At 43.4% G+C, this 22,111-nt stretch overlaps 1 protein-coding gene across 1 annotated transcript in view; it reads right to left on the bottom strand.

Moving 5' to 3' along the window:
* Positions 1-7,447: 7,447 nt before the first annotated feature.
* SLC1A1 (solute carrier family 1 member 1) overlaps positions 7,448-22,111 on the bottom strand; it is a 60,107-nt gene continuing 45,443 nt past the window's right edge. The window contains exons 9-12 of the mRNA XM_084504717.1: positions 14,961-15,083; positions 14,236-14,430; positions 13,559-13,693; positions 7,448-9,582 (exon numbers count right to left, since the gene is read on the bottom strand). Coding sequence (XP_084360843.1) covers positions 9,336-9,582; positions 13,559-13,693; positions 14,236-14,430; positions 14,961-15,083 — 700 coding nt within the window. The 3' untranslated portion in view covers positions 7,448-9,335. The remainder of the gene's footprint in view (positions 9,583-13,558; positions 13,694-14,235; positions 14,431-14,960; positions 15,084-22,111) is intronic.

The following is a 22,111-nucleotide window of genomic DNA, read 5'->3' as shown; positions in this document are numbered from 1 at the left end:
CAGCACACATCGACCCGCGCCGGCGTGCTCTCTTCCAAGGGTTGCGCTGCATTAGAATTTTGATTCTGGCGCCAGAACCACCCCCTGCTCTTCCTCCTCCTCCTGCTCCTCCTCCCGTTCCTCCTCCTGCTCCTCCTCTTGCTCGTCCTGAACCCCCAAAGCCTTCCTCCCCCTCCTTACTCCCGCTCCGACTCTCACCTTGGCCTTTGCACAGCTGTTTCTCACACTTTCTCCTCCTCACTCCCCACTGCTGAGCAGCATGTTGCCCTGTTTGGCGGTCCTTTCCAAGCATGCTTTCTCCTAAGGCACCGCCTTCCTGGCTGCCAGGCTCTGCCCTGTCCTGCGGCAGTGCCGCTAGAACCGGCATTGTCACAATGCATAGGGCCGATACCGGCGCCGTGGCGCTGTGGAGCTGTGCTAGCAGGAGAAGCGGCACCTTTGCCTGCTGCAGTGCTCGCAACCTAATGTTTCAATGCCTAGAGTGTTAGTGAAAATTATCTCTAAATTAATTAGTCTATCTCTTAATGATTTTAATTCTTTCCAAATATACAACTGGCTACAGTATGAATATAATAGATTCCTACTCTGTGCTGGTCTGGCGTCACCTCGAGTACTGTGTGCAGTTCTTGGCACCACAGTAGAAATAGGACATTAAACTGTTGGAGGTGTCCAGAGGAGTGTGATGAATATGGTGAGGGACCTAGAGGGGTAGACATATGAGGATCGGCTGAGGACACTTGGCCTCTTTAGCCTGGAGAAGAGGAGATTGAGGGGGGACCTTACTGTGGTCTACAACCTCCCGCAAGGTGGCAGGTGACCTATTCTCTAAACACCAGTGATAGGATCCATGGGAATGGTGTTAAGCTGAGTCAGGGGAAGTTTAGGCTTGACATCAGGAAGAGGTTCTTCACTGAGAGCTGGTTGCACACTGGAACAGGCTCCCCAGGGTTGTAGTCACTGCACCAAACCTGTGTGAATTTTAAAAGCAATTGGACTATGCACTTAGTCACATGGTCTAAGCTTTTGGGCAGACCTGTGCGGTGACAGGAGTTGGACTTGGTGATCCTTGTTTCCCTTCCATCTGAAGATATTCTATGATTCTATGATGATGATAACTTTGGTGGTTTACTGTGTTGGGAAGATGATCTTCATCGTAGCCATCTCTTTCCCCCTCCTCCAAGGAAAAGTGGGAGAAAACATGATGGAAGTGGCCCAAGGGTTGAGATAAGGACAGCAGATTTGTTCACCACTTATCGTTCTTGGTCAGAAAGTCTCAAAATAGGTAGATTAATATAATTTATTGCCTATTAGTAGTGTACTAGAACAGTGATAAACTAAAACCATACTAAAAACATCTTCCATCCCACCCATCATCTTCTGTGTCTGCCCCATCATCTTCTATGTCTGCCCCTCAAGCAGCACAGAAGAATAGGAAATGGGGGTTGTGCTCTGTCCATAATGCTTTGTCTCCACCACTTGTCCGTAGTCACTGTCTTCCCCTCCTCCAGGATGAGGCCTCTCCCAAAGGATGTCATCATTCCTGAAGTGATCCTATACGGGCTTCCCACACACAGCAGCTCTTCAACAACTGCTCTAGTGTGGGTCTGTACCATGGGGTCCATCCACCAGGAGCAGACTGCTCCAGCATTGGTCCCCCATGGGTGGCAGCTCTTGACAGATCCTCTGCTCCTGAGTGGCTTCTTCTCCACAGTCTGCAGACTCGGCCTGGGGTATAATCATAGAATCACAGAATTGAAGGGGTTGTAAGTGACTTCGAAAGATCATCGGATCCAATCCCCCACCACAGCAGGTTCTTTAGAGCAGGCTGCCCAGCTACGCATCCAGATGGGCCTTAAATATCTCCAGAGAAGGAGACTCCACAACCTCCCTGGGCAGCCTGTTCCAGTGCTCCGTCATCCTCACCGTGAAGAAGTTCTTTCACATGTTAATGTGGAACTTCCTGTGCTCTATCTTGTAACCATTACTCCTTGTCCTGTCCCCGCAAACCACTGAAAAGAGGTTGGCTACATCCTTCTGTCTCCCACACTTCAGGTTTTTATACACATTGATGAAATTCCCTCTCAGTCTTCTTTTCTCCAGGCTGAACAGACCCAGGTCTCTCAGCCTTTTCTCCTAAGGAAGATGCTCCAGGCCCCATATCATCTTTGTGGCCCTCCACCTGACTCTTTCGAGGAGAACCCTGTCTTTTTTGTACCAGGGAGCCCAGAACTGGACACAGTACTCCAGGTGAGGCCTGACCAGGGCAGAATAGAGGGGGAGGATCACCTCCCTTGACCTGCTGGCCACGCTCCTTTTAATGCATGCCAGGATCCCGTTGGCCCTCTTGGCCATGAGGGCACAGTCCTGGCTCATGGTCAACCTGTCGTCCACCAGGACCTCCAGATCCTTCTCGTCAGAGCTCCTCTCCAGCAGGTCATCCCCCAGCCTGTACTGATACATGTGGTTGTTCCTTCCCAGGTGCAGGACTCTCTACACTTGGTCTTATTAAACCTCATTTGGTTTCTTCTTACCCATCTCTCTAGCCTGTCCTGGTCTTGTTGAATGGCAGCACAGCCTTCTGGCATGTCAGTCACTCCTCCCAGCTTTGTGTCATCAGTGTACTTGCTGCAGGCAGACACTATTCCCTCATCAAGGTCGTCGATGAAGATGTTGAACAAGACTGGACCCAGCACCAACCCCTGGGGAACACCGCTAGTCACAGGTCTCCAGCTGGACTCTGCGCTGCCGATCACCATCCTCTGAGCTCAGCCAGTCAGCGAGTTCTCAATTCACCTTACTGTCCACTCCTCTATCCCACACTTTCTCAGCTTTGCTATCAGAATGTCATGGGAGAAAGTATCAAAAGCCTTGCTAAAGTCAAGGTAGCTGACATCCATTGCTCTCTCCTTATCTACCCAGCTGGTGGTACCATTATAGAAGGCAACAAGGTTGGTTGAGCACAACTTTCCCTTGCTGAATCCATGCTGACTACTCCTCATAACCTTCTTCTCTTCCAATTGCTTGGAGATGGCATCCAGAACAAGCTGTTCCAACACCTTTCCAGGGACAGTCACCTCTGACTGGCCTGTAGTTTCCTGGATTTTCATTCGTGCCCTTCTTGAAGACCGGAGTGACATAGGCTATCCTCCAATCTTCAGGCACCTCTCCTGTTCTCCAGGACCTTTCAAAGATGATAGAGAGTGGTTCAGCAATCACCTCTGCCCTTAGCACATGCAGATGCATCCCATCAGGACCCATGGATTTGAGTGCATTGAGCCCACTCAGATGCCCCTGAACCACTCCCTTGTCAACAAGGGGGGAGATCTCCACTTCCCAGACTCTTTCTTCTCCCTCCAGGATCGAGGAGTCCTGGGGGGGAAGTCCTTCAAGCAAAGACTGAAGCAAAGAAAGCATTCAGTATCTCTGTCGTCTCAGCATCTCCCATTACCAGGAAACCCCCCTTGTTCAGCAAAGGACCCACATTATCCCTAGTCTTCCTTTTACTGTTTACATACTTTAAGAAAAAAACACCCTTCTTATTATCTTTGATCTCTTTTGCAAGCCTCATCTCTAGGTGGGCTTTAGCCTTCCTTGTTGCGTCCCTGCAGACCCTGACAACACTTCCTTGCAAGAGGACAGGCCCTTTTTCTACATTTCATAAACCTTCCTCTTCCTTTTGATCTTATTGATGAGCTCCTTGCTCATCCACGCAGGTTTCCTGCCCCTCTTCCCCGATTTCCTACTCTTAGTGATGCACAGATACTGAGCTTGGAAGAAGTGCTGTTTAAATGTAGCCCAGCTGTCACATGCACACTTGCCTTCTAGCAACATAGCCCATGAGATACTCCCAAGTAGTTCCCGGAAGAGGTCGAAGTTGGCTCTCCAAAAGTCCAGGGTTGCTATCCTGGTTTTAGCCTTATAATCCTGCAGGGGCTCTCCATGGGCTGCATACTCCTCCAGGCCACATCCAACTGCTCCACTGGGGGCTCCTCCATGGGCTGCATCATGGCGATCTGCTCTGCCGTGGCACCCATGGGCTGTACAGGGACAGCCTGCTCCACCATGGGCCTCTCCACAGGCTGTGGGGGAACTTCTGCTCCAGTGCCTGGCACACCTCTTCCCCATCATTCTTCACTAACCTGGGTTGCTTCTGACTCCTCTCTCTCCCTGCTGCTGGTGCACAGCAGAATTTTCTCTTTCTTAAATATGCTCTCACAGAGGTGGAACCAGCATCGCTCAGTGGCTTGGCTCTGGCCATCAGCGGGTCCCTTTTTAACTGACTCCTATCTCACATGGGGCAGCTTCTGGAGTCTTCTCACAGAAGCCACCCCTTGTAGTGGGTTTACGTGGCAAGGTTTTGGTAGCAGGGAGCCATAGGGGTGGTTTCTGTGAGAAAGATCTAGAAGCTGCCCCATGTTTGGGAAGGGCCCCATTGTTTTCCAGATCCGAGCCAATAAGCGATGTTGTTTTGCGCCTCTGTGAGAGCATATTTAAGGCAGGGAAAAAACGCTGCGCCACACAGCAGCCGGGAGAGTCAAGGGAGTGAGAGAACAGCCTTGCACCAAGGTCAGTGTAGAAGGAGGGGGAGAGGTGCTCCAGGCACCGGAGCAGAAGTCCCCTGCGGCCTGTGGTGAGGACCATGGTGAAGCAGGATGTCCCCCTGCAGCCCATGGAGTACCACGGTGGAGCAGGGTTCCACTCTGCAGCCCGTGGAGGAGACCACGGTGGAGCAGGTGGCCCTGCACCGACGGAGGCTGCCGCCTGTGGAAGACCCTTGCCGGAGCAGATTCTGGGCCGGACCTGTAGCCCGTGGAGAGGAGCCCACGCAGGAGCAGGTGATCTGGCAGGAGCTGCTGCCCGTAGGGGAGCCAGGTTGGAGCAGTTTTCTCCTGAGGGATGGACCCCGTGGTACGGACCCATATCTGGAGCAGTTCTGGAAGAGCTGCTGCCTGTGGGAAGCCCACGCCGGATCAGTTCATCAAGGACTGCATCCCGTGGGTGGGACCCCACAGCACAGGGGACGAGAGTGACCGAGAAGGAGCGGCAGAGAAGAAGTGCTGTAGACTGACCATAACCCCCATTCCCCGTTCCCCTGCGCCGCTCGGGGGGAGGAGGTGGAAGAGGGTGGATGGGGGGGGAAGGTGCTTTTGTTTTTTTTTCCTTTGTTTTCTCACTTCTCTCGCTTGTTAGTTGTAGGCAATAAATCTTACTATCTCCTTATGCCGAGTCTGTTTTGCCCGTTACAATAATTATTGCGTGATTTTCTCGTCCTTATCTCAATCCTTGAGCCCTTTTCACATATTTTCTCCCCATTCCTCTTTGAGGAGGGGGAGTGAGAGAGCGGCTGTGGTGGAGCTTGGCTGCCCACTCGAGCGGAACCACGACACCCCTGCAGCTCTTCTGCTACCAAACCCTTTCCACATACACCCAAGACAGTTAATTAAATTATAATCTCATCCAGTTTTTCTCACTATAGCTAAAGGAACACAGCGGGTAAAGGAGGCTACAGCAAGAGCAAAGGAGAGAAATTTCTGATATAGAGCATGTTAGGAACACAAGTCAGAGTGCATCAAAACAGGGTGAGTACATAAATGGGTATGGGTGATAGTAAAAGGGCAACTTAAGCAACGGAAAGACAGAACACTTATAGAGTCCTTTCTATATTTCTAGTATATATAAATTGTATATATAGTTGTGACTGTCTAACCTTGGACAGTAGCCAATGTGCACCCAACCACTCTCCCTCTGTCCTCAGCAAGATGACAAAAAAAAAAAAAAAAAAAAAAAAAAAAAAGGGGGGGAAGTCACAGGCAAATCAGACTCAACGTGGTTAAAGTTAATTTATTTTATTGCAAAGTAAAAACGTACACTTTCCCAGTCCAGCCCCTCCCTCCCCCAACTTCTCCCCTCATCCCTTCATCTCAAACTCAGTTACACTCCATCCATGACTCTACAATTTCCCTCCACCCCAAACTGTCTCACAGGCCTGGGAGTTTGCAGTCACCCTATCACTGCTCCGCTTGGAAACTCTTTCCTCCTCAGACTTCTCCCCTGCTCTACTGCAGGCTCCCTTAAAGCTGCAGCTTCCCTTTGGACACATTCACCTGCAATGTCATGGTCCCCTCCAGGGTTTGTGCTGCAGGGGAATCTATTCTATGGTACCTACAGCACCTCCTCTTAACCTTCTTGCTCGTCCTCTAGCTTTTGCTACTACTACTCTTACATCTCACCTTTTGCAGGGCCGTTTCTCATAGCAGCATCTCAGCATCTAAATGCAATACAGTTGTATAGAAACATATGTGTTCTTACATGTAAGCACTTGCTCAGCTTAAGGAAATGGACAGCCAATCAGTTAGACACCTGAGATGGGATTTCCTGTCCTGGCCAATCGCAGCTGCAGGCAGGCCTATGGGCCATGTAGCCCTGCCCTTCACCCATGGCCCTTTCCCCACCCCAGCAGGTGGTCTGCCCAGCACTGCCATCTGGTGGCTTGGTAGAGCCACAGGCTGGAGGCGTGGCTCTGCGGAGCAACAGCAGTGGCAGCAGTTGCACCTGTTGTGGTGCTTGGCATTTTACCGGCCATGTGGTGTCAGCAGGTACTCTGCTGCACATCATGTGTAGTCAAACAGGCCTGAAATTGTAAATTCAAGGAGAAGGAGAGGGTCTAGCCATCTTTTTTTTTTTTTTTTTTTGAGTGTAATAAGGATTGTTCCTGTTCTTGACAGAGAAGATGAGAGAACAGGTGACCTGCATATAGTGGCTGTGTTTCTGTGGTTTAAACTCTTGTGGGGCTGCTACAGATACATACATGTATATACAGTGTACAGTTACACACATAATACTGTAGATTCAGAGCCAAACTTGCGTGAGCTTCCACAGCCTCAAAGAGTGTATAGCAACCTAACAACAGGGCTCAAAGACCCAGAATCTGCAGGGCATATTCCAGTGGCACATTCTCTAAAAAAAATCTCCAAGGCTGCCAGAGTAGCAGGCTGTGGAGAAGAGAACGCTTTGCTTATGTACAATGTTTCCACCTATGCAGAATATAAATAGTTTGAACGGGATGTCAGGAAAAGCATCCTTGGACTGAAGCAACTTTACTTTGTGGTTGGGTGTCTTGGTGGTAGGTGGATGTCAACACAGCACCATCAACCCTGAATCCGATCAATATAAATAAATAATCTGCTACTTAGCATGTGTTTAAAAGTATACCACCAACCCAAATCCTCCATATTTAAAGGGTTTTATTGTAGTCTCACTGCCATATTATTGTGAGAGCAATATTTTTATTTTATTGTAAGAACAGATTAATTCTTGCCAAAGCTACAGCTAGATCAATAGTGAAGGGAACCTAAATCATAAACTCACACAGTTTTGCTTTTCCTGCCATAGCTAATGGAACTCAATATTCTACAGTGAGGAGAGGATGGGAAGCTACAACAAGAACTAAGGAGAGAATTTATTTATTTAGAATATATTAGGAACATTATTCACAGTACATCATAGTAGGGTGGTTACATAATGGGGTAATGGTAAATAGGTAACGAAAAAAAAAAAGCAAAGGAAAGACAAGACATAGATCATACGCTAATTATGGGAAACTGGTGGGTTTTTTTGTTTGTTTGTTTTGTTTTTGTTTTTGTTTTTTTTCGTTTAATAAGCAAAGCCATAAAAATGTTTCATACTATTTCAGCACAGGTAAAAGATTGACTTATTCAATCTGTACATTTTCCTTATTATGGATAAACATAATTATATTTGGATTAACATTATCACATATGTTACAATGTTTAATTTAAACATGGTATTATGTTTCATTGACTTGTTGGTTTAAGGTGCAATTTATCAAATTCTACAGTAAATATGTTCTTCTTAATTGTCGTTCTTTGGCACGCTTCTGGTTTATTTAAATAAAAAAGTGTAGGCCTGACTCAAGTATAGTACACTGCCACGAACAGCAGAATCTGCAGGGTTTTTTGTTAACATATGAGTGCAATTTTAGGTTTCCTATAATCTTACTTACAAACAACTGTATATGAATTTCAGTTTACAAGTAAAATGGCTAATGAATGGCAAAATGCAAGGGAAAAAAAAAAATTTACAGCAATCCCTCCCTGGGGAGAGTGATTTCGCACCACAAAAATCTTGTATAAAATGTTTTAGACAATGGAGATTTCTTATTAGGAAATTCTTGTTGCTTCTTATCCTACAGCAAGCCAACAGAATACATGACTTTCTGGGTCCAGAAATGCTTCATGAGATACAATGTAGCTGATAATATATGTTGGCACTCTAAGTGGTGTCACAGCTACAAACTTGCATGCTTACACAGCCAGTCTGTGCAAAGAGCTTAGTGACAGTGGCATCTGTCTACAAAGAGGCATGCCTCCTACTCTTCATACCATACCTGTTTTTGTTCTAAGGAGGAAAGTTTTAGTTTGCATTATGTGTTGCTTTATAGCCTGTTTTCATCTTCCTGACCTCTGGCTACTTATGGGCTGATTAATATTTGGTTAGAATCAAGGGTGGACAAGAGTAAAGTACCATTTCTCCATCTGCTGTCTATGTATCAGGATGCCACTGAAGTGGACCAAAACTGGTGAAGTTTCACTTTATCAAAACTCTTCAAATGCCAGAAGCCAGAATCCACAGCAATGTGTTTCACATTGGAAGGCCAGCAGCTGGCATTCACAGGGAACACAAGGGGAAGTCTAGCAATGTAAGCAATGGCAGCTCTTCCATGCCCAATTATTTCACAATTAAAGAAAAATGAAACCCCATTCACACTAGAATATTTACTACAAGGCCTTGTTCTGTTCTTTTCTGACTCAATTTGCCCTAGAGGTGATCTCTCAGCTGCAGAAAGGAGTATTTTGGCACATGATCAAGTTACAGTAGGTTTCTGGTACAGTGCAATGTGTTTAGAAGGCAAAGATGTTAAAAGAGATTTTGTAAAGGTGTTTTGTAATGCAGGTGAGATGTGGAATGCTGTGCTACTCCTGAGAAAAACACGTTTGGCTGTTCCAGCTATTGATCCCCATATATGAGCAAGCTGATTCCAGAGAGGCAATTCATAGCCTCACCAAGCGTGTATACCACCAAGTATTTTACAAATGTCTTTTTCTTCAACATATCAGCAAGGAGCAAAAGTGGTGAGTTCAAATTGTTGACAGAGGTGATTAGTAGGGGCCAGAACCAGTGAAGAGAATCAGTCTGTGCAGTAAATCAAATATATGTGAGATGTAATTCATTTTCAGTTACCCTTTAACTTTTTAAGAATGCATATGGCCACGTCCTTTAGTGCTCCTGTTTCATCTGAAAGCTACTTACTGGCTTTAGAACTGAGATGTCTGCGTGAAGGATATGGTGTCAGACTTATCCACAGCAAAGCCTCCATTGACATACGATTTCTTGGTCTCTGTTTCATCATTATCAAGTGTTGTTGTTTCCAAGGCAAAAGGGTTGACTATATTAACTTCAGAATTGACATCCATCTGCTCCAGCTCCTTTTTAGAGAGCTTCTCCACTATCCCTGTACCAAAGGCATCTCCCAAGACATTAACCATTGTTCTGAATCGATCCCTGTGGAATAAAAATGTCAGAGAAATCATTCAATATGTTACCTAGAAAATCCTTTTAGTAAACATAAGTGATGTCACCAAATGGTGAGCTCATGTTTTTTTTCCCAGTGTGGATTCTAGGCCATTCTGGCCTTAAAGGCAAAAGTGCGGGAGGACAAGGGATCAAAGGGGAGAATTTTTCCCATGTGAATTTGAACAAACCTGGTGTGACTTCCAAAATGAATGCCTTTGTACTGAATGAATGAAGCTCTAAGTCACATAACTGGTCAGTTAACAGCAGAAATCAAACTGCTGTGCAGAGACTTTAAGAAGTCTTATGGAGAGCACTTCTCAGGCCCTGGAGTATGCTACACAGCTGGCTTTCTTTGCGATGAGACCACTTTTGGAGGAGTGGGAGGAGAGACTGTGGGGCACAGCATAAGTGTTTGCCTTTTGCCTTTTTGATAGTTATTTCCTCAACTATAGAAGTGCCTAGCCCAGTATTTTGGCCTAAACTCTTGTTAAAGAATTGATGTACAAAGTTGTGTTAAGTCACATTAAGAAACACGATGCTTCTGTGCTGCAAATTTTTCTCCCAAGAGAAATGTGACCTGCAGGCCTTAAAAATATGCCACTGCTTGGCAGAAAAGCAGGAATACCATGCAAAACGTGAAAACTGGCATGGGAGACTTCAAAAACAATAATGCAGTGAATCAGTTCCCAAACATAATTCTACAACAGCTGCTGAACTCTAGCATGAACACGTGGCTATGGATTCTTCATGTGGGAGGGGTAGGAAAAGGAAGAGGGAAGGATGTAGTAAATGTCCAGTATGATCAGTAGAATGAGTGAATCACACATTAAACTCATTTTTCATAATAATCATATTCTACTTCTTAATTATGAACATGGAAAATCTCCTCAAGCCTACATAAAAAAAAAAAAAAAGAAAACCTTGATGAGTTCAGAATTAACTAGAAGATTGTTAATAAGCACAACTAGCAGGTTACAAAATAATACATTTTAGGCAGTAAGTACAAAAGGCAAAAATGTTAATCTACATGTCATCATGATGTGCATCCCATCTGCTGAAGTGCAAAATGCACTGCCAATGATCCCTTGTTCATGAAATTAATCTTTAATTTTCTTTACACAGCAAGACACCTTCATCTGAAACATATGTCAATTAGAATCAAAGACAGTTCTCTGTTTCATGGTGGAACAGGTATCTTCTATGTACTATTATTGTGCCTAAGAATCACCTAAATTGCAGATTGAAGAAAAGACAGAAAGGCCCTGCAGAGGGAACTGGTTGGGTCAATGGGCTGAGGCCAACGGGACGAGGTTCAACACGGCTAAGTGCTGGCTCCAGCGTTTTGGTCGCAATCCCGTGGAGCGCTACACACTTGGGGCAGAGAGGCTCAAATGCTGGGCAGAGGAAAAGGATCCGAGGGTGTTGGTCGATGCTTGCCTGAACATGAGCCAGCAGTGTGCCTATATGGCCAAGAAGGCCAACAGCGTCCTGGCTTGTATCAGGAATAGTGCGGCCAGCAGGACCAGGGAGGTGATCGTTCCCCTGTACTTTGCTCTAGTGAGACCACACTTTGAGTACTATGTTCAGTTTTGGGCCCCTCGAGAAGGACATCGAGGCCCTGAAACATGTCCAGAGAAGGGCTACAAAGCTGGTGAAGGGTCTGGAACACAAGTCCTATGAGGAATGGCTGAAAGAACTTTTTTTATTTTTTATTTTTTTATTTTTATTTCTTGTTTTTTAGTCTGGAGAAGAGGAGGCTCAGGGGAGACCTTATTGCTCTCTACAACTACCTGAAAGGAAGTTGTGGGGAGCTGGAGGTCAGCCTCTTCTCACAGAAAAGTAGAGATAGGATTAGAGGGAATGTCCTGAAGTTGTACCAGGTGTGGTTGACGTTGGAAATTAGGAGAAATTTCTTCTCAGATAGAGTAATTAGGCACTGGAACAGGTTGCCCAGAGAAGTGGTGGAGTCACCATCCCTGGAGGTGTTTAAGGAAAGGTAGCATGGGGTGCTTGGAGACATGGTTTAGTGGGTGATATTGGAGGTGGGGGAATAGTTGGACCAGATGATCGTGGAGGTCTTTTCCAACCTTGATGATTTTATGATTCTATGATAGAGTGCATTAAATTATGATTACCATAGTAAGTACAGAATGACTGTTCTCTTTCTGTCTCATTCTCATGAAGAAATTAGAGGAAATCAAGTAAAAGGATTATGAGATGGGTTAAAAAAAAAGTATTTTGTGCAGCACATTGTTAGGTTGTGGCATTCCTTTTCACAGGACATCTGGATGCTAGAAGTTGATATGGGTTCCAAAAGAAACGAGGCAAGTTCATGTCAGAAGAAATCTGTTGAGCACTGTTAAAACAAAAATCACTTCTAATGTGGGAACTTTTTGAGTTGCCACTTCCTGAAGGCTAAGAAAGCACTTTGGGAAAAGTAACAATATACATTTGTTTTGCTCTTACATTCTTCTTTAGATACCTGCTCTGAGACAATGATTTGGACAGATCTTCACCACCTTTAACAAAACTAAATGAGCACTGGTAAAATAGCCGGAGAAAACAAAATGGTTGTGGAGCACAGCAAACAAACCTATTAGACACTGTTGCAGACAGCTGATGGGGGAAATGTACACTGTTTGGTGATGGTTTTTTTTGAAGGTATGATGTTTATACTGAAATTTAATTGATTCTTGGATCCATTCAATGGCCTTGCTTTTCTGAAGAACAGTTTCTCTACAGATAGAAAAATTGAGTTAAATAATCAAATAAATTAAGTGTATCTGTGAAATACATAGGTTGCTGCCAAGAAATCCTTCAAGAAAATCATTGAAAAAGGTGGGCAAGGAAAAGGAATGAACTTATTTCGAGGGTAAATATAAGCCTAAGAAAATGAAATGCAGAGTCTATGAAATGATTAGTATCTGTGGATTGGTACCAATAAAATATCACCCATGATGAGTTAATGCTGGTGATTAAGACCTCAGTCTGAGCATGATAAGCTGAGTGCCCAGTCTGATAAGCTAAGTGTCCAGTCTGAGCTTGGACACTTTAGGAGGCAGAAAAAAGCTGTATTATAAACTAAAGTTATACTCCTTTACTTGGGAATCTTGTTATCCTTTCCCAGTGAATCATGGGACAAAACTGAACACCTATTCCTTTTTGAACTCCAGAATACATGATGTCATTCTTTGGGGTTGTTGCAGAAGTTTCTTAGAAATGTCTTGTTTGAACAGAAGACTTCTGGTTAAGTGCTTCTTTCCAGAAGGTGATGCTTAATGGGACTGAGGTTTTTATGTGCTCTAAGGTGAAGTGGTTGGAATCAGGGATAAGTAGTGCTTTCTGAATTTGCATGCGTGCTTGCTGGTCATGGGGCTGTATCCTTAAGAAACTGTCTCACTGAAAAGCAGCTCAAGCAAACTGATGCTGGCAGAATGTACCCTTGTAGAGCCTGTCATGTGTGTGCATATAGAATCAAGGTCCAACTTTGCTTAGTTCATGCGCTGCACTCCATCTTCACCAGCGTATGGCATTTATGTACTTTGTTAAAATCAGCTGAGATGATTCTGCTTGTGGCTGCATTTGATTTTTGTGAATGGTGTATCTATTTAGTAAAATACGGTAGCAGTTGAGAAACTCCAAAGGTGCTCCTTAGTACTGTGAAACATGCCTTTCCTGAGCGTTACACTAACAATTTAACAATGTTGTGCCCACTGGCTGAACAGAATCTCTGGATGTGAGGTTATTAACTTCCATCCCACACTGTAGGACTTCTCATAGAATTATAGCCATGGCTACATCCAATTCTATATTGAACAAGGCCGGCCACAAAAAGAATCTTTGCCCAATTCCTGCAGCATTCCTGCATGATTTTGTTCTTTCACAGGCCCACATGTTGCTGAAAAGCTTGTGTAAGAATTAAACATAATAATAAATAAATAAATATCAAGTGCCTTAAACTTACAGGAGCCAGTCAACTGCAATGATCAGAGTAACATCTTCGGCTGGCAGGCCAACAGCACTCAGTACAATCACCATGGTGACTAGTCCAGCTTGGGGGACACCAGCAGCTCCAATGCTGGCTGCTGTAGCTGTGACACTAAATCCCAAATAAAGACAGAAAAATGCATTCAGGATACATTCTGCTCACAGTAGCTCTATTTTCTGGCACAAATGGGCGTATTTCACTGCAAGGAAGAAATCCAAATGTTCCAGTTTTCCTGTTGAGTAGTATCTACTCAGCATGTGGGGACAAGTCAATTGGACAAGTTTGAAACAGTGCCATCACAGTTCCTAACACTTGAAGCAGAGTCCATTGCTCCTTGAGCAAGCAAACAACTGTTAGGATTACAATGCAGAATAAATAGATAAATGCATGTCCAACATACAACTTAGATCATATGAAGATGTTGAGTTGGGTTTGCAAGTGCTTACTGTGAGATGATAACAGCAATTTCCCAATATACCTTGGCCTAGCCCACCTTCTCACCTGGATAAATAGGCTCTGGAACAAGATATGAGAATTATTCTGTTTTCTTCTGTGCTGTGAATGATAGCTTCAACTCTCCCATAAGGTATTCAAAGTAAAATCATTCATTAAGAAAAACACCAACAAAATGCGTGTCTTGGCTTTAGTCTTACCTAATGGTAACTATTTGGCCGATGTCCAGTTCCAAGTCATTCAGTTGTGCAATAAATACAGCTGCTACTGCTTCGTAGAGAGCTGTGCCATCCATGTTGATGGTAGCTCCAACTGGAAGTACAAACCTGGTAATTCTTTTATCAATGAAGTTTTTTTCTTCTGCACAGCGGAAGGTGACAGGCAAAGTTGCTGAACTGGCACACAGATAGACACAGAAAGTAAGCACAGGTGATATACCATTTCCTTTATCTTTCCTTTCCCTTACAGCCTGATTTGCAGACAGGAAGGCTGCAATATGAAAGTGAAGAGTTGGGTTTTAAAGCAAAACTATCTTTGCTCTTTCTTCAAATTACAGGAAGAGATAACAAAGTCTTGGTTATCCTCAAAAATACACATTAAAATTTTCAGAATGTATATAACACTGAAACAGCCTAAACTCTAACAAGTCCATGAGTAATTAACTGAATGGCAAAAAAATGTTTCCTGAATTTGTATCTGGAAGACCAGACTCTACTTTGGAGAAAGGCCAGCACAGCTTCACTACAATCTATACTTCCCTTTTGGGTACTGCAGAAATAACCTCAAAAGTAATATTTCAACCCTCCAAGGTATTTACAATTGTCCAGGTGAAACAGATATGTAACAAAGTGACAATAAAATCAGAGCACAAACAATGCAATTACTACTATAAACATTACAGAAAATAAATGTTACTTTTGTTTACCTGGAAGAAATCATGAGGGCTGTCAGAAGTGCCTGAGCCATCCCCATGGCAAAACGAAAAGGATTTTTCCTTACTATTATTAAGTAGATCAGTGGCAGAATTACAGTGGAATGGATTGCAAGGCTGCAAAAGAAAATGGAATAGTTAAATTGATGGATAGATTTCATTGCCTTGTTTCAATGATAAGACAGTCATAAATGACATCTAATTCTGTCTTCAAATACAATTGTGAAACTCTCAGAGACTTTAGTTACATCTATCTTTAATATTTAGAGAACAATATTCTATTTAAAAGTCCACATCTATTTTGTGGAAAATTGTGTAAGCCGAGGTCTACAATTCAGACGTCTACAATTCAAACATGGCTATTTTACATTGATTCTATATATTAAACTGAGATATTTCAGACTGTACAAATGCCATATATGTAGTCTTACATATATCTTTCATGTTGTAAGGTGCTGAAATACTGTGTTTTGAAACTATTACTTTTTAAAATTAAGTGTGTAGACATGCAATGATGAAATTGTCCTCCTGACTTTACACACTGCTCAGGTATCTTTGTTTGGATATTTGAGTGTGTTTCAGGGACATAGTCATCCTTCGAACATTGTGCATTAATCCTGAATGCATATGCTGTAGAGTTTTGTGGCCATTAAGATTATAGGCAAACAGTCTACTATGGGTATATTTGAAATTAAATATATGTGAATAGTCTGTGAAATATTTCCTATATTCCAAAATCAAAAGCCATCATGGCAACGTCAGCTTTTTTGAAAAGAAATTATCACAGCATGGAAACACAAAACCCAGAAGTGTTGCATATATGACCTTGGTATTTTTATTCTGTCCTCATAAGATATTCTTGCAAATGTTACTGTGCTGTAACAGTGCTTCATGATTTAGAGTACTTGATAAAGATGACAATAAATCATAGTGCCATTTGTTCCGCCAAAGCCAGGCAATTAAGAGCAAGAGCCACAGCACAGAAATTTACAAAACCAGTAAAAAGGCCCTGACATCTAGCTACTTGTTTCCTTGGAAAAATGATCTTGTTAAAGACAATGGGAATTAAGTTTTCACTCTTAATGTGAAAAATGTTTTATGTATTGGAATGTAAAAGAGAGCACACAACATGTATCAAAAAAATTCTATAAAGAACTCTAGAAAGAAACATAAAAATTTATAAAACAGTGCCTGAGAACAAACTGAATTACGCAGAACATGTAGAAAAAATATAAAAACTTGGATATTGTTGGGTGTCTTAACCAAAGTGTTGATGCGAGTAAACTTTTCAAGTAATGTCTACATCTACAAACATAATGACTTCCAAATAAAGTTATTTTGAAAATTTTAGATCTGCACTTTGCAGCATAAACATGGCATTATCCAAAATAGCATTTGTGCATATCTATTTTGTTACTACTGATTTTCATGAAACAAATTTGAAGAAATATTTATTTGCATGTATTAAACACAACACATAACAAGCAGCAATTTTTATTTCTCAAAATAGCATTCTTTCAGCATTCATGTAACTGTCTTGCTGCTTTCAGAATAGACAAAGGCAAAGACATGGCCAGACGGCTTGCTGCAGCTTCCTTTCTCTTTTAGGCTGAGAGTTCTCTGGTAATTGCATTATGCCTCCTATTTTGATTTTTCTCCTCTGTATCTGCTAACATATCCTAATCCTGACACTGCTGCTCTAAAAAGTGATGGGATGAAGATATTTTCTGGGCAACTGGAGCAGAGGTATTAGGGGAAGATTATTGCTTTGTGTTGACCTAAATAGAGGCTGAGATATGTCGCAGACAATGGTGGGAAAGAGCTGGTAGGGTCAAGGATGTAAAAGGTCATGAATAAGAAAGTTGGGAAGAAAGTGAGGTGTATAATGAGTTGGAGAGGGAAGAAAACGGAAAGGAAGAAGAGGATAAGACATACAAGCTCTTGTGATCTTGCACACTTTTCTTGCTAGTGAAAACAAGGAGTATGTTTGAGACATCCTGTAACTCTTAAGAGTTACCTTAAAGGAAGGATAATAGAGAAATGGCTACAAAAGTTGTACATGAACAGAAAAAAACACAAACATGAGGCAAATAATGATGAAACCTAAAATGATGGTGGGAAGAGAATCCAAAACAAAGAAAAAGCACAACTCCTATGGTTTGAAGAGCGATGGAAAAAAGGGCATTCCTGAAGGCCAGAAAATATAGAATGGCTTAGACTGGAGGGACCTTAAAGATCATATAATTCCAACACCCCTGCCAACACACAACCTCACACTAAAATAGGTTGCTTGAAGCCCCATCCAATCTGGCTTTGAACACTTCCAGGGATGGGGCATCCACAACTTCTCTCAGCAACCTGTTCCAGTGCCCCACCACCCTCACGGGAAAAAATGTCCTCCTTATATAATCTAAACTTAACCTCTGTTAGGTTAAAGCCATTACTCCTTGTCCTCTCACTACACTCCCTGACAAAGAGTCCCTCTCCAGCTTTCCTGTAGATCCCCTTTAGGTATGGGAAGGTTGGTATAAGGTTTTCCTGGAGCCTTCTCTTCTCCAGGCTGAATAACCCCAACTTTTTCAGCCTGTCTTCATAGAAAAGGTGCTCCAGCCTCTTGATCATGTTTGTGACTCTATCCTCTCAACTCCTTTTAATACATCCATGCCCTCCTTGTGTTGGGGACCCCAAAGCTGAATGCAGTATTCCAACTGGAGTCTCAGGAGAGCAGACTAAAGGGGCAGAATCACCTCCTTCAACTTGCTGGCCACGCTGCTTTTGATGCAGCCCAGCATATGGTTGGCTTTCTAGGCTGTAAGCGCACACTGATGGCTCATGTCAAGCTTCTTGTCAACCAGTACCCCTAGATCATTCTCATCAGAGCTGTTCTCGATCCATTCTCCCCCCAGCCTGTATTTGTATTTGGGATTGCCCTGACCCAGACACAGAACCTTGCACTTGGCCTTGTTGAACCTCCTGAGGTTCGCACAGGCCTACCTCTTAGGCTTGTCCAGGTCCCCCCGGATGGCATCTCTTCCCTCCAGTGTATTGACTACAGCTTGGTGTCATTGGCAAAATTGTTGAGGGTGCACTCAATCTCACTCTCTGTGTCACCAACAAAGATGTTAAATAGTGCTGGTCCCATTACTGACCCCTGAGGAACAACACTCATCAATGATCTCCACCTGGACATTGAGCCATTGACCACAACTTTTTGTGTGCAACCATCCAGCCAAAGCCTTACCCACCAAGTGGTCCATCTGTCAAAGCCATGTCTCTCCAATTTAGAGACAAGGATATCATGGGGGATACTTTGCGCAAGTCCAGGTAGATGATGTCAGTTGCTCTTCCCGTATCCACCAATACTGTAAGCCCCTCTTAGAAGGTCATCAGATTTGTCAGGCACAATCTGCCCTTAGTGAAGCCATGCTGGGTGTAACCAATCATGTCCTTATTTTCCATGTGTCTTAGCATAGTTTCCAGGAGGATCTTCTCCATGATCTTGCTGGACACAGAAGTGAGACTGACTGGCCTGTAGTTCTCCAGGTCCTCCTTTTTTCCCTTTTTGAAAGTGCCACGACTTCTCATATATGATGGGGAGAGGCTTAGCAGCTGCATCTGCCAGTTCCCTCAGGACCCTTGGATGCATCTCATCAGATTCCATAGGCTTGTACACCTTGCAGTTCCATAGATAGTCTTAAACCAGATCTTCTCCAACACTGGGTGGCTCATCATACTTCCTGTCTCTGCCTTTGCCTTCTGGGGCCTAGGCCTTGTGCCTGGTGCTCTTGTCTGTGAAGACTGAGACAAAATATTCATTAAGTAGCTTAGCCTTCTCCATATCCTGGCTGACCAGGTCTCCTGTTTCCTCCTGGAGAGAGCCCACAATTTCCCTCATCTTCCTTTTATCACCACTTCATCTACAGAACCCTTTCTTATTGCCCTTGATGTCTCTAGCCAAATTTAATTCTAAAAGAGCTTTGGCATTCCTAACCTTATCCCTGGCTGCTCAAGGTCTCTGTATCCCTCCCAGGTTATTTATACTTGTTTCCACTCTCTGTAGGCCTTCTTTTTGAGCTTGGTCAGGAGCTCCTTGTTCATCCATGCAGCTATCCTGGCATTTTTGCCCAATTTCCTCTTTGTCGGGATGCATTGCTCCTGAATTTGAAGGCGGTGGTACTTGAATATTAACCAGCTTTCTTGAGTTCCTCTTCCCTCCAGGGCTTTGTCCCATGGTACTCTACCAAGCAGATTCCTGAACAGAGCAAAGTCTGCTCTCACAAAGTCCAGGATAGAGAGTTTGCTGTGCTCCCTCCTCGCTGCCCTCTGAATGCAAAACTGCACCATTTCACGATCACTGCAGCCAAGGCTGCCCTTGAGTTTCACATTCCCTACCAGATCCTGCCTGTTGATGAGAATGAGATCCAGCACTGCACCTCTCTTCTTTGGCTCTTCTGTCATTTGGAGAAGGAAGTTGTCATCAATGTATTCCAGGAACCTCTTGGTTTGCCTCTGCCCTATTGTGTTGTCACTCCAACAGATATCGGGGTTGTTAAAGTCCCCCATGAGAATCAGGGCTTGTGAATGTGAGGCTGCTTTTATCTGTCTATAGTGAGCTTCATCCGCTTGGTCTCCCTGATCAGGTGGCTTGTAGCAGACCCCCACTAGGATGTCCCCTGCCCCTGCCCTCCCTTTAATCCTGACCCATATGCTCTCTGTCAGCTCCTCTCCCATCCCCTGGCAGAGTTCTATGCACTCCAGCTGCTCATTGACAGAAAGGGCAACACCGCCTCCTCACCTCCCTTGCCTATATCCTTCCATCCTAACATTCCAGTCCTGGGAGCCATCCCACCATGTCTCTGTAATGTCAATAAGATCATAGCACTGCAGGTATGCAAACACCCCTAACTTCTCTTGTTTATTTCCCATGCTATGTGTGTTAGTATAGAGATATTTGAGTTGGGCCCCTGATGAAACTAACTTACTGGCTAGAGTGGCTGGAATTACTTTGTGCTGCTCTTCAGGTGCTTTCCTGCTGACCCATGATCCTTCTTCAGGCTCTGGACATCTATTGCTGACACTGGCATCAAACTGGGAGAAGCAGGTTCGAGGTTCCTGTCACCTGGCAACTGTAGTTTGAAGCCTTCTTCACCAGCTTGGAAAGTCTATGACCAAAGATGCTCTTCCCCTTCTCTGAGAGGTGGATCCCATCAGCCCCCAGCAGACAAGGTTTCTCAAAATGAGTCCCACAGTCTAAGTAGCCAAACCCCTGTCTGTGGCACCAGTCCTACAACCATCTCTTGATTTGCCAGAATCCATTGGCCCTATCAGTCCCCTTGCCTTTGACCAGCAGGGCTGATGAAAAAAACTACCTGCATTCCTGTGTCTTTTACTGCTGCTCCCAGGGTTCTGCAATCCCTCTTGACACTCCTCAGACTGCTCTTGGCTGCATCATTGGTGCCCACGTGAAACAGCAGCAGTGGATAATAGTCCTTATGCTGTATGAGGCTTGGCAGATAGGACAGGCACCTTTTTCCTGCAGCCTACAACCTTGTGAGTACAGAGTCATCTTTGCTTCTATGATCTAATATACCCTTCTTGCTGGTCAGTTTTGCAGGGAATGTTTGCCATTCTCTACAACACCCTGATTATCAACCTCTGTAGGCCTTCCCATAAGAGACAGAAATGCTGTACTAGCAGCCATCAGGGAAAACTGTGACCTGCGTAATGGAGTTCAGTGGAACACATACTTTTTCTTGCCAAGGATATAATGGTGGGCACCCTTGCTGCATGCGTTGTTGCTTGGTTGTTACCAGGTAAACAGGTGTCTTTATGTGGTGATACTTAGCAAAGTATCTGGAGAAGGTACTGTGTCTTCACGCACATCCTAAGGAAGACATGTCCTGTTACAGTGCAAACAGTAACAATTAATAGGTAAGCAACCATAAAGTTTGCTATCTGATCTAAAATTGAAGCCGAATGGTAGTCAAAATCCATCTAACATATTCCTCCTCTGAATTAACAGGCTTTAATAACATAGAAAACCTGCAGAAGTTATACAGTGTCATTCTATAAATGACTTCTGGCTAATTTCTGGTCACGATCTCATTTATAGTTTATAAAGAAAGTATTAGACTCATGATTTATAGTCTCCTGGTAAACATCAACGTGTGCATCCTTTAAAAATTAGATTTATTTTCCAAGATGAAACAGAAAATAAGAAAGAACCAGCGCAGAAAATAAGAAAAAAACTTTATGTATTAGACAAACACAACTATCACTCATCTCTATACCATTTTTGAAAGTGATAATTCACTGCTATTTCTGCAGCTGTAATTTTTATTTCGAAAGTCATTACTTCTCAAATAAGTTTTGAACAGCTAGTCCAAACGTGCTGGCTTATACACAAAACAACACAAAAACTCTGAAATAAATATTATCTAGAAAAAAATCATGCAAAAAAGAGATCCTTCCTGATTCTTTATAAAGAATTTTGCAATTAAGACTAAAATATTACCCTACTCTTTGCTTGTTAGTCAGAAAGCGTGTGAATAACATTTGAAGAAAATATCACGGATATGTATAAAGCAGTGGGAAAGAAGCTCTTGAACAACTTTGGATCTAGCCTCTAGACAAAATATGAATAAATCCATAGCATACTGAAGGAATTATAGGAGTGAATGAATGAATGAAGCAATGAACCAAGACAGCCTAGAAGTTATGTTTCACTGAAATGGAAATATAAATTTAAATGCATTTAATGTATTAGGACCATAAAATCTTTTTATCTTTCCAAAGGTTTCTTTGTAATAATTTTCTTCAGAGATGTATAATGATCTAGTATTACGACAAATACCATTTGAAGCAGTTAAGTTGCCCTTTCTAAGGTTCTATACCTGCAAAAGAATTTCTGCAGGTGTAACTGCTTCAGCCTCAGACTGTTCTACACAGTCAAGCGTATACAAAAAAAATAGCAAAAATGTTTTGGTGCTTGTTTATGTTATGCAGATAGCAACTGCTACTTTTCCAGCTTTACCAGCTATTTTTGTGCTGATGGAACAGTGTGATCCCCAGAGCTACTCTCAGTGTTAGCTGCCTTCTCTGTGTTGGAGTGGGATAGGATTGATTTCCTCTCTGGCATCATTTCT

This window comes from Aythya ferina, assembly GCF_964211825.1.
Source record: "Aythya ferina genome assembly, chromosome: Z".
Lineage (NCBI taxonomy): Eukaryota > Metazoa > Chordata > Aves > Anseriformes > Anatidae > Aythya > Aythya ferina.
The sequence above is the reverse complement of the archived record's forward strand: the minus strand, read 5'-3'. Positions and strand labels throughout refer to the sequence as shown.